General features: G+C 47.8%; 1 protein-coding gene across 3 annotated transcripts in view; it reads left to right on the top strand.

The window, feature by feature from the left end:
* LOC144486363 (phospholipase D1-like) overlaps positions 1-15,132 on the top strand; it is a 168,119-nt gene extending 152,987 nt beyond the window's left edge. For all 3 annotated transcript variants that reach the window (XM_078204407.1, XM_078204415.1, XM_078204401.1), the window contains 3 exons: positions 3,728-3,881; positions 5,878-5,995; positions 8,454-15,132. In XM_078204407.1, the coding sequence (XP_078060533.1) occupies positions 3,728-3,881; positions 5,878-5,995; positions 8,454-8,678 (497 nt within the window). In that variant the 3' untranslated portion in view covers positions 8,679-15,132. The remainder of the gene's footprint in view (positions 1-3,727; positions 3,882-5,877; positions 5,996-8,453) is intronic.
* The last annotated feature ends 3,242 nt before the right edge of the window (positions 15,133-18,374 follow it).

The following is an 18,374-nucleotide window of genomic DNA, read 5'->3' as shown; positions in this document are numbered from 1 at the left end:
TTCCATCAGTCTTCCATGTGGGCCCTTGTCAAAAGCCTTACTGAAGTCCATGTCGACTACATCAACTGCACTGCCCTCATCTACACACCGAGTCACCCCCACAAAAAATCCAATCAAATTTGTTAGACATGATCTCCCTTTGAAAAACCATGCTGACTGTCCCTGATCAGTGCTTTCCTCTCCAAGTGGACATTAAGCTCCCTCGACACTCTCCCTATCAGTGGGCTAACCACATTGCTGAGCAGTTGGGAAGAAAGGAGAGTTGGAAGCCGCTTCCCCCAACTCACACTTGCGGAATGCTTTCAGTATCTCGGAATGAACCAACATCTCGTGGGAGTCTGTGCCAGTTTTGTTTGCTGGAATCACTCTGTCGCCCAGTGCTGCTGCGATAGACACCGTCAACTGCCAGTTTCCAGATGTAATTTTACATCTCATCCGCTTCATCCTGGACCACAATGTCTTCACCTTCAACAACCAGTTCTTCACCCAGACACACGGAACAGCCATGGGGACCAAATTCGCACCTCAATATGCCAACATCTTCATGCACTGGTTCGAACAAGACTTCTTCACTGCACAGGACCTTCAACCGATGCTATACACTAGATACATCAATGACATTTTCTTCCTTTGGAGTCATGGTGAACAATCACTGAAACAACTATATGATGACATCAACAAGTTCCATCCCACCATCAGACTCACCATGGACTACTCTCCGGAATCGGTTGCATTCTTGGACAAACGCATCTCCATTAAGGACGGTCACCTCAGCACCTCACTGTACCGCAAGCCCACGGATAACCTCACGATGCTCCACTTCTCCAGCTTCCACCCTAAACACGTTAAAGAAGCCATCCCCTACGGACAAGCCCTCCGTATACACAGGATCTGCTCAGATGAGGAGGATCGCAACAGACACCTCCAGACGCTGAAAGATGCCCTCATAAGAACAGGATATGGCGCTCGACTCATCGATTGACAGTTCCGACGCGCCACAGCGAATAACTGCACCGACCTCCTCAGAAGACAAACACGGGACACAGTGGACAGAGTATCCTTCGTCGTCCAGTACTTCCCCGGAGCGGAGAAGCTACGGCATCTCCTCCGGAGCCTTCAACATGTCAGACGAACATCTCGCCAAGGCCATCCCCACACCCCCACTTCTTGCCTTCAAACAACTGCACAACCTCTAACAGACCATTGTCCGCAGCAAACTACCCAGCCTTCAGGAGAACAGTGACCACGACACCACACAACCCTGCCACAGCAACCTCTGCAAGACATGCCGGATCATCGACACGGATGCCATCATCTCACGTGAGAACACCATCCACCAGGTACACAGTACCTACTCTTGCAACTCGGCCAATGTTGTCTACCTGATACGCTGCGGGAAAGGATGTCCCGAGGCATGGTACATTGGGGAAACCATGCAGACACTACGACAATGGATGAATGAACACCGCTCGACAATCACCAGGCAAGACTGTTCTCTTCCTGTGGGGGAGCACTTCAGCAGTCACGGGCATTCAGCCTCTGATCTTTGGGTAAGCGTTCTCCAAGGCGGCCTTCACGACACACAACAGCGCAGAGTCGCTGAGCAGAAACTGATAGCCAAGTTCCGCACACATGAGGACGGCCTAAACCGGGATGTTGGATTTATGTCACACTATCAGTAACCCCCACAGCTTGCCTCCTGGACTGGCAGAATCTCACTGGCTGTCCTGTCTAGAGACAATACACATCTCTTTAACCTGTGTTTAATGCTCCCTCCACTCACATTGTCTGTATCTTTAAGACCTGGTTGGCTGTAGAGATTTGCATTCTAATCAGTATTCTGTCAGTTGATTTTGTGTCTCTGTGCCCTGTTTGAGAGCAGATTTCCACTCCATCTGACGAAGGAGCAGCGCTCCGAAAGCCGATGGTATTTGCTACCAAATAAACCTGTTGGACTTTAACCTGGTGTTGTTAAAGCTCTTACTGTGTTTACCCCAGTCCAACACCGGCATCTCCACATCAAAACTCTGAATATACCAGGGAATGACAGTCACAGATAGAGACTGGGAGACACAATACAACCTGCATTGCACAAAGCTCAGAGAGAGAGGAGGGAAGGATTGGCCAGAAGTGACTCGCTTGTACTTTGTTTCGCAGTTTTACTGATCATCACAACCGGAATAAGCACTTCGTAAAAAGAAAATAGAACACAAACAAAGAACAAAGAAGATTTTAGCACAGGAACAGACCCTTCGGCCCTCCAAGCCTGCACCAACCATGCTGCCCGTTTGAACTAAACCCCCCTACCCTTCCGGGGACCATATCCCTCTATTCCCATCCTATTCATCAATTTGTCAAGATGCCCCTAAAAAGTCACTACCGTATCCGCTTCCACTACCTCCTCCGGCAACGGGTTCCAGGCACCCACCACCTTCTGTGTAAAAAAACTTACCTTGTACATCTCCTTTGAACCTTGCCCCTCGCACCTTAAACCTGTGCCCCCTAGTAATTGACTCTTCCACCCTGGGAACAAGCTTCTGACTATCCACTCTGTCCATGCCCCACATAATCTTGTAGACTTCTATCAGGTCGCCCCTTAACCTCCATCGCTCCAGTGAGAACAAACTAAGTTTCTCCAACCTCTCCTCATAACTAATGCCCTCCATACCAGGCAACATCCTGGTAAATCTTTGGAAATACTCTGCCGCTCTGGCAGCGTCTGTGTGGAGAGAAACAGAGTTACCCTATCAGGATCAAGATCTCTAACAGAATTGTTTCTCAACCAGTCTGTAATGACTTCAATCAGGGCATTGAGGTTGGCCTGTTGGAGTGTGAACTCCCTGATTAAGGATCACCGCTGAAACCTTCTGTGCCCACTGGGCACCGCAGGAGCTGGCCCTTTAATCACATTTTAATTTGATGTTTTAAGTTTCCTTTCCACTTTGTCTTTTGTTTCGGGTGGTTCCCCTCCTTTTGGGAGCTGCCGTTTTGAGTTGTCCCTCAGTTAATTTGATTTTGTTTATTTGGTTGGACAACAAAAGATGTCCCTGATTAAGGCTCCAATTGATGGGCCAATCAGGGAGTTTTTGCCTTGTATTTAACCGGGAGTGTCAGTCCCTCTGACAACTCAGCATTGGTTAGATACAGAGTAAATCTCCCTCTACACTGTCCCCTTCAAACACTTCCAGGACAGGTACAGCACGGGGTTAGATACAGAGTAAAGCTCCCTCTACACTGTCCCCATCAAACACTTCCAGGACAGGTACAGCATGGGGTTAGATACAGAGTAAAACTCCTTCTACACTGTCCCCATCAAACACTCCCAGGACAGGTACAGCACGGGGTTAGATACAGAGTAAAGCTCTCTCTACACTGTCCCCCATCAAACACTTCCAGGACAGGTACAGCACGGGGTTAGATACAGAGTGAAGCTCCCTCTACACTGTCCCCCATCAAACACTTCCAGGACAGGTACAGCACGGAGTAAAAATGGGTGCTACTGCACTTTGAGACCTGAGGTTTTGAAAGGTGCTATAGAAATGCACATTTTCCTTCGTTGTCTCTCTCTGTCTCTGAAATTGAACCAAATCAGGATGTATTGGGTTGACAGCACACTCACCTCCTGAGGACCTGCACTCAGGGGCTTTGCAGAGATATTGGAACACAGCTGATATTTTTGCGCTTCTGTTTTTGTGCTGCTTGTTACAAATTATTCTTCTCATCTCAGGTTCATCAAACATCAATGATCGGAGCATGCTGGGAAAGCGAGACAGTGAGGTGGCCGTTATTGTGGAGGACACCCAGTTTGTGACGTCAGTGATGGACGGTGTGGAGTACAAAGCTGGGAAATTTGCTTTGGAACTCCGACTGCATTGCTTCAAGTGAGTCCGCACCGAATGCCAGAAAGATCGAGAGAAACAGATCGCGGTGCTTGCATAGTGACCATAGCATTCAATTACCTCTGGATTACAGATCAGTAAAATGGCCATAACACCCGTGTATTCTCCTGGATTACTGGTCCAGTAATATAACCACTACACTGCTGCGTTGGAGGGTGAGGGGTTACCTTTTAGACATTCATGAAATCATGAGGGGCATAGATAAGGTGAATAGCCAAGATCTTTTTCCCAGGGTAGGGGAGCTCAAAATGAGAGGGCATAGGTTCAAGGTGAGAGGAGAGAGATTTAAAAGGGATCTGAAGGGATCAGTTGCTTATTTGAATGTCATTGACAAGGCACTGTCCAAAATTATACTCCTGGGAAACACAGAACTGCTGAACTAAGGGAGCATCTGTAAATGTTCACAGATCTCAGTTCAGGTAGGCAGTATTTCTGGATTGTTCCAGAGATTTGGTTTGATTTGATTTATTATTGTCACATGTATTGGTATACAGTGAAACAGTAAGAAGTCTCACAACATCAGGGTAATCATATACAGTGAAAAGTATTGTTTCTTGCGCGCTACACAAAACATACCGTACATAGAAAAGGAAAGGAGAGATTGCAGAATGTAGTGTTACAGTCATAGCTAGGGTATAGAGAAAGATCAACTTAGTGCGAGGTAGGGGCATTCAAAAGTCTGACAGCAGCAGGGAAGAAGCTGTTCTTCGAGTCGGTTGGTACGCGTCCTCAGACTTTTGTATCTTTTTCCCGACGGAAGAAGGTGGAAGAGAGAATGTCCAGGCTGCGTATGGTCCTTGATTATGCTGGCTGCTTTTCCGAGGCAGCAGGAAGTGTAGACAGAGTCAATGGATGGGAGGTTGGTTTGAGTGATGGACTGGGCTTCGTTCACGACCCTTTTGCAGTCTTGAACAGAGCAGGAGCCATACCATATGTGATACAACCAGAAATAATCTTTTCTGTGGTACATCAGTAAAAGTTGGTGAGATTCGTCGCGGACATGCCAAATTTCCTTAGTCTTCTGAGAAAGTGGAGGTGTTGGTGGGCTTTCTTAACTATTGCGTCAGCATGGAGGGACCAGGACAGGTCACTGGTGATCTGGACATCTAGAAACTTAAGCTCTCGACCATTTCCACTTCGTCCCTGTTGATGTTGACAGGGTAAGAAGTCTCACAACATCAGGTTAAAATCCAACAGGTTTATTTGGTAACACAAGTCACAAGCTTTCAGAGCGCTGCTCCTTCATCAGGTGAGTGGGAGTTGTGTTCACAAACAGGGCATATAAAGACACAAACTCAATTTACAAGATAATGGTTGGAATGCGAGTCTTTACAGGTAATCAAGTCTTAAAGGTAAGACAGTGTGAGTGGAGAGAGGGTTAAGCACAGGTTAAAGAGGCGTGTATTGTCTCCAGCCAGGACAGTTAGTGAGATTTTGCAAGCCCAGGCAAGTCGTGGGGGTTAAAGATAGTGTGACATAAACCCAAGATCCCGGTTGAGGCCGTCAATCCGCTGGGATTGATGTAGACAGGGGCATGTTCTCCACTACGCTTCCTGAAGTTGATGCCTATCTCTTTCATTTTGTTGATATTGAGGGAGAGATTATTGTTGCCGCACCAGTTCACCAGATTCTCTATCTCATTCCTGTACTCTGTCTCGTCATTGTTTCAGATCCGACCCACTACGGTGGTGTGGTCAGCAAACTTGAAAATCGAGTTGGAGGGGAATTTGGCCGCATCGTTATAGGTGTATACGTGTTGGTTTCACTTCCATATCAAGGGCTTGCCTGTTCCTCTTTTGAGATTTTGCTGGGTTAAGTCTTTTTTTTGCTCCCTCCCTCCATAATCGAATTGAACAATTTTTACATAGAGACAGGACCTCTTCTGAAAGACTGGTGTGGATTCCCTCCCATTGCCACCACCCCCCCCCCTCCCCCCGGCCCCCTTATTTGTGCTCTTTAACCCTCTTTTCTGTCACAGGCTCATTCTTGGGGCTTTGAGCGATCCCTCGATCCAGGTGCAAGACCCCATTAGCGAGAAGTTCTTCAAAGAAGTCTGGATCCCAACCAGTGCTCGGAACGCTACGATATATGAAAAGGTAAACCATCCGATTTCCTTTGTCTGAGTGAGGGGATGCTGAGCGTAACAAACACCGTGCAACTGCACAGAAAGAGGCCACTCTGCCCATTGCATCTGTGATGGCTCTTTGAAAGGGCTATTCAATTCATCCCCCTCAACTGTCGCCCTCTACATTTCCCCTTTTTAATTATTTATGTAACTGCATTTTGGAAAATATTATGCGAACTGCTTCCACCACTGTGGGGGCCGCCCATTCTAGATACAGCAACTAAAAGTATCATTGAATTGTTGCAGTGCAGAAGAAGGCCATTCGGTCCTTCAGGTCCATGTGTTAATCAGAAGCCTCTGGGTACTTGGCTGTGTTTAGGAGTGGTCACCTGTGTGCAGTTTGATGAATACATCTGAAAATGGGTTTATCACCATAAATGTGTTTTCTTCATGACAGAGTCAACACACTACCTCAAAGTCATCAGATATTAAATCATTAAAACAGACTTTTCAAAACTAAATCAGACCGTTTTGTTCTTAGATTCAGCTTCAGTATCCAATTCTTTTGTAAAAAAAAAAATTCACGTTCCTAAAAGAGTTCTTGGCTCGATTCTTCCAACCTTGCCTATGACTGGGATTCTCCAGTTCTGCTGCGATTCTCCAGTCTCACTGAGATTCTCCAGTCCTGCTGGGATTCTCCAGTCCTGCTGGGATTCTCTAGTTCCGCTGGGATTCTCTAGTTCCGCTGGGATTCTCCGGTACTGCTGGGATTCTCCAGTGCCGCTGGGGTTCTCCAGTCCCGCTGGGGTTCTCCAGTCCCGCTGGAGTTCTCCAGTCCCGCTGGAGTTCTCCGGTCCCGCTGGAGTTCTCCGATTCCGCTGGAGTTCTCCAGTCCCCCTGGGATTCTCCGGTTATGTTGGGATTCTCCAGTCCCGCTGGGATTCTCCAGTTCCCCTGGGATTCTCCGTTCATGTTGGGATTGTCCAGTTCCGCTGGGATCCTCCAGTCCCGGGCTGTGAATGGAAATTTGGCTGTATTTGGCCAAATTCTCTGTTCTCACTGGCAGTGGCAGCCGGACATAGGACATCGGAGAATTCCAACCCTAATTCCACAAGCTCCCATTGACTATTTTGAGCCCAACTGGAGGTCTCGGTGTGAGCAAGTTAGATTTTACAACGGCGATGAATTCACACTGACAGCATTGGCCAATTTAGTGGGAGGGGTTTGCTTCTAACTCTAAAGATCCCAGAAACTCAGGTTCCATTGGCCATTATTTTCATGATGCTTTGCGAGACTCTGGCTGATTGGCCAAGGGAATTCAACCAATTGAGTGGAAACTCCAAACCAAAAAATGACCCCATCTTTGATTTCCTCCTGAAGGGGAAACACCCTCTCTCTGTCTATCCCCATTGTTTTAGAGAGCTCCATCGGGTCACTGCTCAAACCTCTCTTTTCTCGAGCTCCAGCCTATACAGCTTTCCTGATGAACAAGTGTCTACGTGTAACACTGCTGATCCTGACTGCATTGTCCAGACTACGCTTTGATTTGCAGCAGATCAGCCTTTGTTTCCTCCGGACCTCCCAGCATTCACCAACCAAGTCTCCAACTTTCCATCAACTGATCCTAACTCTGCTGCCAGCTGTAACTCGCCTCATGACCCATTCACCCATCAGCCCCTCTGATCAGTCACCAAATACTCCCAGGCCACAATGTCTCTGTTTAACCATTCTCATCCTTGTTTTCAAATCCATAGAACCATAGAATCCCTACAGTGCAGAAGGAGGCCATTTGGCCCATCGAATCTGCACCAACCACAACCCCACCAGGTCCTATTCCCATAACCCATATTTACTCTGCTAATTCCCATGACACTAAGGAGCAATTTAACATGGCCAATCAACCTGACCTGCACATCTCTGGACTGTGGGAGGAAAGCGGAGCACCCGGAGGAAACCCACGCAGACACGAGGAGAACGTGCAAACTCCACACAGACAGTGACCCAAGGCCGGATTTGAACCCGGGACCCTGGCACTGTGAGGCATCAGTGCTAACCACTGTGCCACCATGCCGCTCCAATTCCGCCATGGTCTAAGCCCCTCCTTATCTCTGTAATCTCCTCCAGCACCCCCGTTACTTTCCAAGATCTCTGCGCTCCTCCAGCTTTGGTTCTGAGCGCATCCTCGATTTTAATCATTCCACCATTGGCTGCCTGAGTCCTAAACTCTAGAAATCCCTCCCCAAACCTTTCCATCTCTCTTTATGCCTTTAGGATGTTCTCTGAACCCTGCCTCCTTTAGTCACCTGTTTTAATATCTCCTCCAGTGACTCTGTGTCACATTTTGACTGTGAAAAACCTGGGAATATGTTTGCTAGATTATAACTGCCAGATAAATGGAAGTTGTTGCAGACAGAGAAGAATAGAAAATTGTAAGGTGCTGGAGAATGTGTTTAAGACGCCTAAAAATACATTTCATCCTCTTCACCCAGGTCTTCAGGTGTCTCCCATCGGATCATGTGAAGAACAATGTCGACCTGGCCGATTTCACGGCCAAGTTAGGTCTGAATGTGGAAGATCCAGTCAAAGCCGTGGAAGAATTGAAGAAAATCCGAGGATTCCTGGTGCAATTCCCATTCTGCTTCTTGTGTGAGGAGAACCTCCTCCCAGCCTTAAGCACAAAGGAGCGGATGGTCCCAATGGAGGTGTGGACATGAGTGTGAGAGCGAGAGAGAGAGATGCCAAGTCCACAAGGAGAAGAGGCCCAACTAGTTAGTTGTCTTCCTACTCTTGTCCAGTTCTGGTGAAGGTACCTATTGGAGACCTGACATTACAGAGTTGCAGAGTTCCATCTGGTGGTTTCATCACTGAACTAACTTAGAAATACCTCAGGATATTCAACCTTTGTTGTCATGGAAATGACTCATGGGATCCATCAACTCGATCTTCAACACAGGGAGGATAAAGTCATTTCAGATAGAAGTTCTGATGATCTTTTGATCCTTGTCATTACACAAACAGGACACTAAATACAAAGGAATTCAAACTCTTGAAACTCCATGTCTGTCGGGCCTTTTCAAAGATGTTTCTTTCATTTCTTTGAGTGTGAATTGTGGGTTCATTGAGGTGAGTGTGTGGGTCAATGCTGGGAACTGGACCTGATGTTCCTCGGGCATGCCCCGTGAATGTTGCAGTCTTTTAGTTCAGCTGAAGAATGGATTATTCTACATTCAGAATCCCCTCAACTCTGCCTCGGAATTCCTCGGCCTGGACCTCCCAGGGTCACTGTTATCCATTCCGTCGTGTTGAGAATTATCGGAAACCCCTCCTCTCAATGAAGCAGGTCCTCTGTCTCACACCGTACAAACACTGACCTACCAAACACTGCTCAGTTTTATCCAAATTAGGGCATTTTCATTACTGAGTATTTGCAGCTTGGGAACAGGCCATTTGGTCCCTCTGGCTTATGCAAGCATTTATGCTCCACACAAACCTCCCCCCATTCTCTCCGTCTTTCCCCATCAGCCAATCAGTCTTTTCCTCCCTCCATTATGTGTTCATCCAGCTTCCCCTGAAGTGTACCTATTCCCCTCTCAGCTTGATATGCAATACTCCATGGCCACTGCTTTGAAGAGAAGGGGAGTTCTCTCCGGCTTTTGGGACAATATTTAGACCTCAGCCAACATCACAAAAAACAAATTAACCAATGGCTATCAAATTGTGGGTATTTCTGTGGGATCTTGCTGTGCATAACAAAGCTGAGAGTCAGGTCAAAGCAGATCCTTCTATGATGGGAGTGGAAGGGTGTATTTGCTGGGAGTATTGGGGATGATGGGGCTATTCCATCCAGGGCAAGCCAACCTCGAGCCTGCTTTTTGTTTAGATTTGAAGTACTCTAGATTCTCGTCAAGAGTTTTTGTTGTTTTGATTACATGGTGTGGCACGGTGGCACTGGTTACACTGCTGCCTCAGAGCGCCAGGGACCCGGGTTCAATTCCGGCCTCGGTTACTGTGCGGAGTTTGCATATTCTCCCCGTGTCCGCGTGGGTTTTCTCCGGGTGCTCCGGTTTCCTCCCACAGGCCAAAGATGTGTAGGTTAGGTTGGTTGGCCATGCTAAATTACCCCTTACTGTCGGGGAGATTGGCAGGGTAAATACATGGGGTTATGGGGATGGGACCTGGGTGGGATAGTTGTCGATGCAGGCTTGATGGGCCAAATGGCCTCCATCTACACTGCAGGGATGCTATGATTCTATGATGCGCCTTGGGACATCTTTCAGCATTTTATGGCCCTCTGTAAATGTAGGTTGCTATTGGTTATCGATTCTTTAGGAATTTCCAATAGTTGCTAAAGGAGTGTCGTCCATTTTTGATGATGCAACGTTGATGCTGCCTCATTGGTAACAAGACGTCATTCCATTCGCACCCTCCCCTAACTTTCCCGACAGCTTCTGTTGACACTGCGGTCAAGGATGAGGAAGAGGGAAATCTCACTGCTCACTATTATTGATCTTTGTCAATTTTCTTTTCAAAGTTGTCTCGGGTGGGAAAAGCGAGGAGAGATTGCCGGGTTCCTCGCCGGCTTTTCCTGCCCATGTTTATAAACACTGAAAATAACATGGAAGGGACAGCTCCCACGCCATCATTGTGCCACACGCCCTGCCAGCAACCTGGGCTCCTGCCGGACAGGGTCACAATTTATAAAGGCCGCCCCCATCTGAAAAAGATCAACATGAATGCAGAAATAGAAATTCCATGAAAGCGAAAACATCCCCAATGGACACAGGACCCGCCTCCTCCAGGGAACGACCCCACCACCACAATGGACATGGGACCCCACACCCCCTGGGAACCACCCCACCACCACAATGGACACAGGACCCGCCTCCTCCAGGGAACGACCCCACCACCACAATGGACACAGGACCCGCCTCCTCCAGGGAACGACCCCACCACCACAATGGACACGGGACCCCACACCCCCTGGGAACCACCCCACCACTGCAATGGACATGGGACACCCCCCCCCCCCCCCCCCCCCCGCCACCTCCAGGGAACACCCGCGCTGCCTGGGGGCACTGGCCAGGGCATGACCCTCTTCCCCTGGGGGTTGTACTTTACCCCTGCCCCCTTCGCGTGTACCACATTTGTCCCCATTTGTTGGATACCCCGCCGAGGTGACGTCACGGCAGCAGTGGGGGAATTCCTAATATGGGAGGGGGGGTAATGGAAAGGGGAAGCCCACTCTGTATTTAAATGAATGCAATGGGTTCCTGACCTTTCATGGAGGGAACCTCATTATGTCATTGGCGTGGGGCAGGGACAGCCTCAACGGGAAATCCTGCTGGCACGAAAACCGCCTGGGGATTATCCATCCCCTCCGGCTTTTGAAGGGGGGAAACCTCCCCCATTGTCTTTCTTTTGACCGACAGGCAAACAGCTGGTTTGACCCCAAAAAAACCCAGTTCCATCGCAGGGCTGCAGTACATGGCATCAGCCAGCAGGTGGCACTGCAGCCACCCCACTCCACAGCACCCTCTGGTGCTGATTCACTGTGTGGAGATGCCGGCGTTGGACTGGGGTGAACAGGTTTATTTGGTAGCAAATGCCATTATGGCATTTGCTACCAAATAAACCTGTTGGACTTTAACCTGGTGTTGTTAAAACTCTTGCTGATTCACTCTCGCTGCAGCCTGTCTCAAGGTGGCTTTTTCTACTTGAGGATAAGATCAAGGGTAAACACTCTCAGCTCAGTGTTCCAAGCAGCGTAAAGCTGCCCTCTTTCCCCACCTCAGCAGACCCTCTCCAGTCAGGTACGGCCCAGGTGAGCTGCAGTCCGGGCTGGTGTTTCGTGCACCTGTACAGCATGGATACCCCGTCAGAACTGCTAGCATTCGGAAGAGATGTCAAAACTGAGGCTCTGCATCGTTCGGGGTCCTAGGACAATATTCGGAGGGCAGAAGTCTCAGCGAAAACAGAGTAATGTCAGCATTAACATTTAGCTCATTGCTGTCTGTGTGAGCTATAGTTCCCCAGCCATTGTTCTTGGGTCTGTGTAGAGTGAACCAGACACAGAGTAAATTACACTCAAACTTATTCAATTTTCCAATCCTCCCAGTTCCTTTATTCCGTGTTGAATAACAGGGAGGCAGTGACATAGTGGTATTGTCACTGGACTGGTAATCCAGAGGCCCCGGATAATGCTCTGGGGACCTGTACTACAATGGCAACCGGTAGAATTTAAGGTCTCAGTAATGCTGACCATGAAACTATCATTGATTGTTATAAAAACCCATCTGGTTCACTCATGTCCTTTAGGGAAGGAAATCTGCCGTCCTTACCTGGTCTGGCCTACATGTGACTCCAGAGCCACAGCAATGTGGTTGACTCTTAACTGCCCTCTGAAATGGCCGAGCGAGACACTCAATTCAAGGGGAAATTAGGGATGGGCAATAAATGCTGCCCTTGCCAATAGCACTCACATCTCATAAAAGAATATATTTAAAAAGAACATTTTTCTGGGGTGGTTTAACTGCCCTGAGCAGACAGAGAGGAGACTTTCACCAACATCATCCTGGACTGGAATTGAACCCAGGCACCAGATTCATAGAATCATAGAAACCCTACAGTGCAGGAAGAGGCCATTCGGCCCATCGAGTCTGTACCGACCACAATCCCACCCAGGCCCTACCCCCATATCCTACATATTTTACCCGCTAACCTACGCATCTGAGGACACTAAGGGGCAATTTTAGCATGGCCAATCAACCTAACCCACACATCTTTGGACTGTGGGAGGAAACCTGGAGCACCCGGAGAAAACCCACGCAGACACGAAGAGAATGTGCAAACTCCACACAGACAGTGACCCAAGCCGGGAATCGAACCCAGGTCCCTGGAGCTGTGAAGCAGCAGTGCTAACCACTGTGCTACCGTGCCGCCCATTGTTGAACAACAATGTGCATTTTCCAGCTCCCTTAATCCAATAAAATATGCAACGGTGCTTCAATGGAATGGTGATCAAATGAAACCACATAGGATGGAATTTTCCGGTCGCGCTCGTCTCAAAACCGGAAAATCCCGCTCAAGGTCAACAGACCTTTCCATGGTTCGCCCCTCGCCCACAGCAATTCCCGTGGTGGGCAGGACAGTAAAATTCACCCCATGAAGTATTAGAACAGGTGAGAAGTTCAGGTGGTGATTCTAAGGAACGTCTTAAAGGAGGAGAGAGGGAGCGGTTTCGAGAGGAAATTCCAGAGCTTAGGACCAGAGCTGCCATTGGCTGTGTTTGGAAAATCAGGGATAGTGAAGAGGCCAGAATTGGAGGAGTTCTCAGCGGGATGTGGGGCCTGAAGCGATTAGAGAGATAGAGCGGGGAGGGGTTTAACAACAAGGCTTCCCTGTCCAGGAGCCAGTGTGGGTCGGAGAGCACAGTGTGTGGGTGATGGGTGAAGGGGATTCGGTGAAAGTTAGCATCCCGGCAGCAGAGTTTTGGATGAGTTTATGGGGGGAGTTTGATCAGGGGAACATCTGAATACTAGAGTCTGGCACTGACAAAATTATTCTATTGGAGAATGAGCTGAGACAGGAATGGAGATGGGCAGCAATAACAGAAGAATGCTGGAAAATCTGAGCAGGTCTGACAGCATCTGTGGAGAAAGAATAGAGCCAACGTTTCCAGTCTGGATGGCCTTGTTCAGAGCAGGTCCTCAGCATCCGCAGTATTTTGCATTTATCTATGAAGATGGACAGCTGTAGTGATAGAGAGACAGATGGGCAGCATGGACAAGTTGGGCTGAAGGGCCTGTTTCCATGCTGTAAACCTCTATGACTCTATGTTTGAGCCTCTCAGTTGCTGACCAGTAAAGGAAACACAAGTCCTGCATCTTGATTTTCTGATTCAACTCCACACACACATCTCCAACATCCAGTGCCACCTGTAACCCCTTTATATATCCCAATTAAACAATTAACATGTAAATTAACCCATTCCTAACACTGGAGACACTGAGGACAAATACCCAACCAAGGTTTCAAACGCAACAGGAACAAAGTCCCTTTGAAAGGAGTCCGGTCAAAAAATGCTGGAGATGCTGGAAACAGCAATTGCATTTATATAACACCTTTAATGTCATAAAATGTCCCAATGTGTTTGACAGGAGTGTTATCAAACACATGCTGCCATTGAGCTACACAGATACACAGACAGGTGAGCACAGCCTTGTCAAAGTGAGCTTTCAAGAGAACTTTATTGAAGGATATTAAAAGTGGAGAGGTTGAGAAAGGGAATTCCTGAGCTGAGGTCTCGGCCACTGAAGCTGCCAACACTGGAGTGGTTGAACTTGGTGATGTTCCAGAAGCTGGAATTGGTTTTGCTGTGTCTCTCCACCAACCCCTTACACATCACAGCAATCATTGGCTAAATTTAGCTGATCTCGCTCTGGCCAATCAGCTTCTGAACATCGTCCTTTCATCCCTCTGAACTAATTCTGGATGTGGTGGGGCTTTGCCCCGGTCTGCTAGCAGGTTCCTGGACTGAGCCTGCATGTAAATGTTAACTCAGCAAAGTAAAACAAAATGACTGATTCTGGAGGCTCACCGATCCCCCCTGTTACTGCGGCATTGCAAGGTCACCCTCTGTACATTTTAAACGTCAGTATTTTGTTAAGAATTTATTCTGTTTTCCCAATGTTAATCTCACCATTTGATTAATTTATATCTTCTTGAAATGAAGCAGTCATAGCGAGATCGTATTGAAGGTGTCGGGGGATATCAGTGCCCTGTCCTCCAGAGGGCAGTTCATGGTGCCAGCAGACGGCACGTAGATTTGGACCTAATAAGCAGCATGGTGAAAGGTAGATGGGATTGTGATTTGAGGGCTGGTGCTGCTTTCTCGGGAAGGCGGGACTCGAACAGCCAGATGTTTCTGACAGATGTGCAGCCTGTATAACCACGTGCTTTGTAACCCCGTAATGACCATAGTGACATCCTGTACCACAGTGAAGGGCTTCCCGATGTCAGCATGGGGCTCTCTACACCTCCTCCTGGGAGAATCTTCAACCATTGGAAATGTACAGTCTGCAAACTAAAGTCATGTAAACGTCATTAATCTATTCGAACCAATCGGTTATTCATGATTTGTTTTACAAAATAAATGAGCTGTCATTAGTATCTGTGGATTGATTTTGTTCTTAACATTGAAGCTGACCAAGGCCATTCAGCCCATCAAACATGTTCCACCACTCATAAGATCATGAGAAACAGAAACAGGAGGCCATTCAGTCCTTCAAGCTTACTGCGCCATTTAATAAGATCATGGCTGATTTAACACACACCTTTCTGCCTTCTCTCTGTAACCATTAAATCCCCAACTGATTAAAAACCTATCGATCTCAGCTGTGGAAATGTTCAAGGCCTCGACCCCTGGGGTAAAGAATTCCCAAGATTCATCACTCTTTGAGAGAAGAAATTCTACCTCAAATCCGCCCTAAATGAACTTCCCCTTATTCTGCGACGATACCCTCTGGTCCCACATTCTTCCCATGAGTGGAAACATCCTCCCAACATTGACACTGTCTAACCCCTGAAGAATCTGACATGTTTCAATCATATCATAGAATCATACAGTGCAGAAGAGGCCATTCAGCCCATCGAGTCTGCATCGACACATTAGAAACACCTGACCTCCCACCTAATCCCATCTGCCAGCACTTGGCCCATAGCCCTGAAGTGTCAAGTTCTCATCCAGATACTTTTTAAAGAATGTGAGGCAGCCCACCTCTATCACCCTCCCAGGCAGCGCACTCCAGACCGTCACCACCCTCTGGGTAAAAAAGCTTTTCCTCACATCCCCTCTAAACCTCCTGCCCCTTACCTTGAACCTGTGTCCCCTCGTGACTGACCCTTCAACTAAGGGGAATAGTTGCTCCTTATCCACTCTGTCCATGTCTCTCATAATCTTGTACACCGCGATCAGGTCACCCCTCAGTCTTCACTGCTCCAACGAAAACAACCCAAGCCGATCCAATCTCTCTTCATAATTTAAATGCTCCATCCCAGGCAGCATCCTGGTGAATCTCCTCTGCACCCCCTCCAGTGCAATCACATCCTTTCTATAATATGGTGACCAGAACTGCACACAGTACTCCAGCTCTGGCCTCGCTAAAGTTCTTCACAACTCCAACATGACTTCCCTGCTTTTGTAATCTATGCCTCGATTGATAAAGGCAAGTGTCCCATATGCCTTTTTCATCACCCTACTAACATGTCCTTCTGCTTTCAGAGATCTGTGGACAAACACGCCAAGGTCCCTTTGTTCCACAGAACTTCCTAGTGTCCTACCATTCATCGAGTACTTTCTTGGTTTGATTTGATTTATTATTGTCATATGTATTAACATACAGTGAAAAGTATTGTTTCATGCGCGCTATACAAAGCATACTGTTCATAGAGAAGGAAAGGAGAGAGTGCAGAATGTAGTGTTACAGTCTTAGCTAGGGTGTAGAGAACGATCAACTTAATGCGAGGTAGGTCCATTCAAAAGTCTGACAGCAGCAGGGAAGAAGCTGTTCTTCGAGTTGGTTGGTACGTGTCCTTAGACTTTTGTATCTTTTTCCCGAAGGAAGAATGTGGAAGAGAGAATGTCTGGGGTGCATGGGGTACTTAATTATGCTGGCTGCTTTGACGAGGCAGCGAGAAGTGTAGACAGAGTCAATGGATGGGAGGCTGGTTTGCGTGACGGATTGGGCATCAAATTCTTGTCAAATTACTCCTTCCAAAGTGTATCACCTCACACTTTTCAGGGTTAAATTCCATCTGCCATTTATCTGCCCATTTGACCATTCCGATTGTATCTTCTTGTAGCCCAGGACACTCTGCCTCACTGTTAACCACCCGGCCAATCTTTGTATCTTCACAGACTTACTAATCCTACCCCCCCACATAGTCATTAATTTCATTTATATAAATGACAGATTATAGGGGGGCCCAACGCAGATCCCTGTGGTACCCCACTGGACACTGGCTTCCAGTCACTGATGCAGCCTTCTGTCATCACCCTCTGTCTCCTACAACTGAGACAATTTTAAATCCACTTTATCAAACTACCCTGTATCCCATGTAAATATCACCTCTCATTGTTCTGAACTCCAAGGAGCACAGGCCCAACCTGTTTAATCTTTCCTCATATGGCAGTTCTTCCATACCCGGGATCAGCCTGGTAAACCTCTGTACTGCCTCTAGTGAGAATATGTCTTTCCTTAAATAAGTTAGATCCTGATCTGTATCTCAACTCCATTCATCTACTCTTCATACCGTTTGATACATTTCCCTGACAGAAATCTATCAAATCTCAAAACAATCCTCTTTGTTCCCTCAGCTCTGACAAAGGGTCATCCAGACTCGAAACATTGCATCTAATCTCTCTCCACAGATGCTGTCAGACCTGCTGAGATTTTCCAGCATTTTCTGTTTTTGTTTCAGATTCCAGCATCCACAGTATTCTGCCTTTATCCTGTTGTTCCCCCAGCATCCACAGATTTCTGCAGCGAGAGTTTTAGGTTTCCATGACACTTTGTGAACCCTGCACTCTGATTGTCTCTCTGAAAGCTCTAAATTTGATTCCAATCCAATCGGCCATCTTCTTCACCAATTCCCTGCCCAAAGGCAGGTCTGACCGCCAGCGTCGCTACCTCCATCATGGCTAGTGCAGGAGGGCAGCTCCCTGGCCAGGATGGGGATATCGGACCCCTTGCTGTTGGCACCAATCTGATCCACACCAGTCAACTGCGCCAACCGGCCTCCAAAGCAGTCTGAGTTACCATGGCAACTCACACTTTTTCCATGCATGTTGTAGTCTGGCAGTGTGACCAGTGATTGGAGAGGCTCCAGTTTCAGCTGGCAAACCCGGAATCTCTCTCCCAATCTTCCTGCCTGTGTGTGTTGGGAACTTTTTCAAGTTGATGATTGTTAGCCTCGTTCTAAACACAATGTCCTTGGCCACCCAGTCCTGACTTGTGTCAGAGGCAGGGACCCTACCCACTGCTCCACAAGGCACCCCCCCCCCCCCCCACCCCCCTCACCACTGGGTGTGAGATCTGTTAATTGGACTGGAGGATAGTTGAGCGCAATGTGCCATGTTCTTTCGCTTTAACTCCCAGCTTTCAGTTCAGGAATATTCCCAAAACTGGAGGTGATAAATACACAACAGTCGTCAATAAATCCCATTGGGAATTCTCTTCCCCCAGAGAGTGGTGAGGGTGAGGAACTCGCTATCACAGGAAGTGGGTGGAGTGAATCATACAGATACAGGGGGGAGAAGATAAGTACATGAAAGAGACAGAATCATAGAAACCCAACAGTTCAGAAGGAGGCCATTGAGCCCATCGAGTCTGCACTAACTCTACGACAGAACA

This window comes from Mustelus asterias, chromosome 3, assembly GCF_964213995.1.
Source record: "Mustelus asterias chromosome 3, sMusAst1.hap1.1, whole genome shotgun sequence".
NCBI lineage: Eukaryota > Metazoa > Chordata > Chondrichthyes > Carcharhiniformes > Triakidae > Mustelus > Mustelus asterias.
Note: the sequence above shows the minus strand (reverse complement) of the source record. Positions and strands in the feature narration are given on the sequence as shown.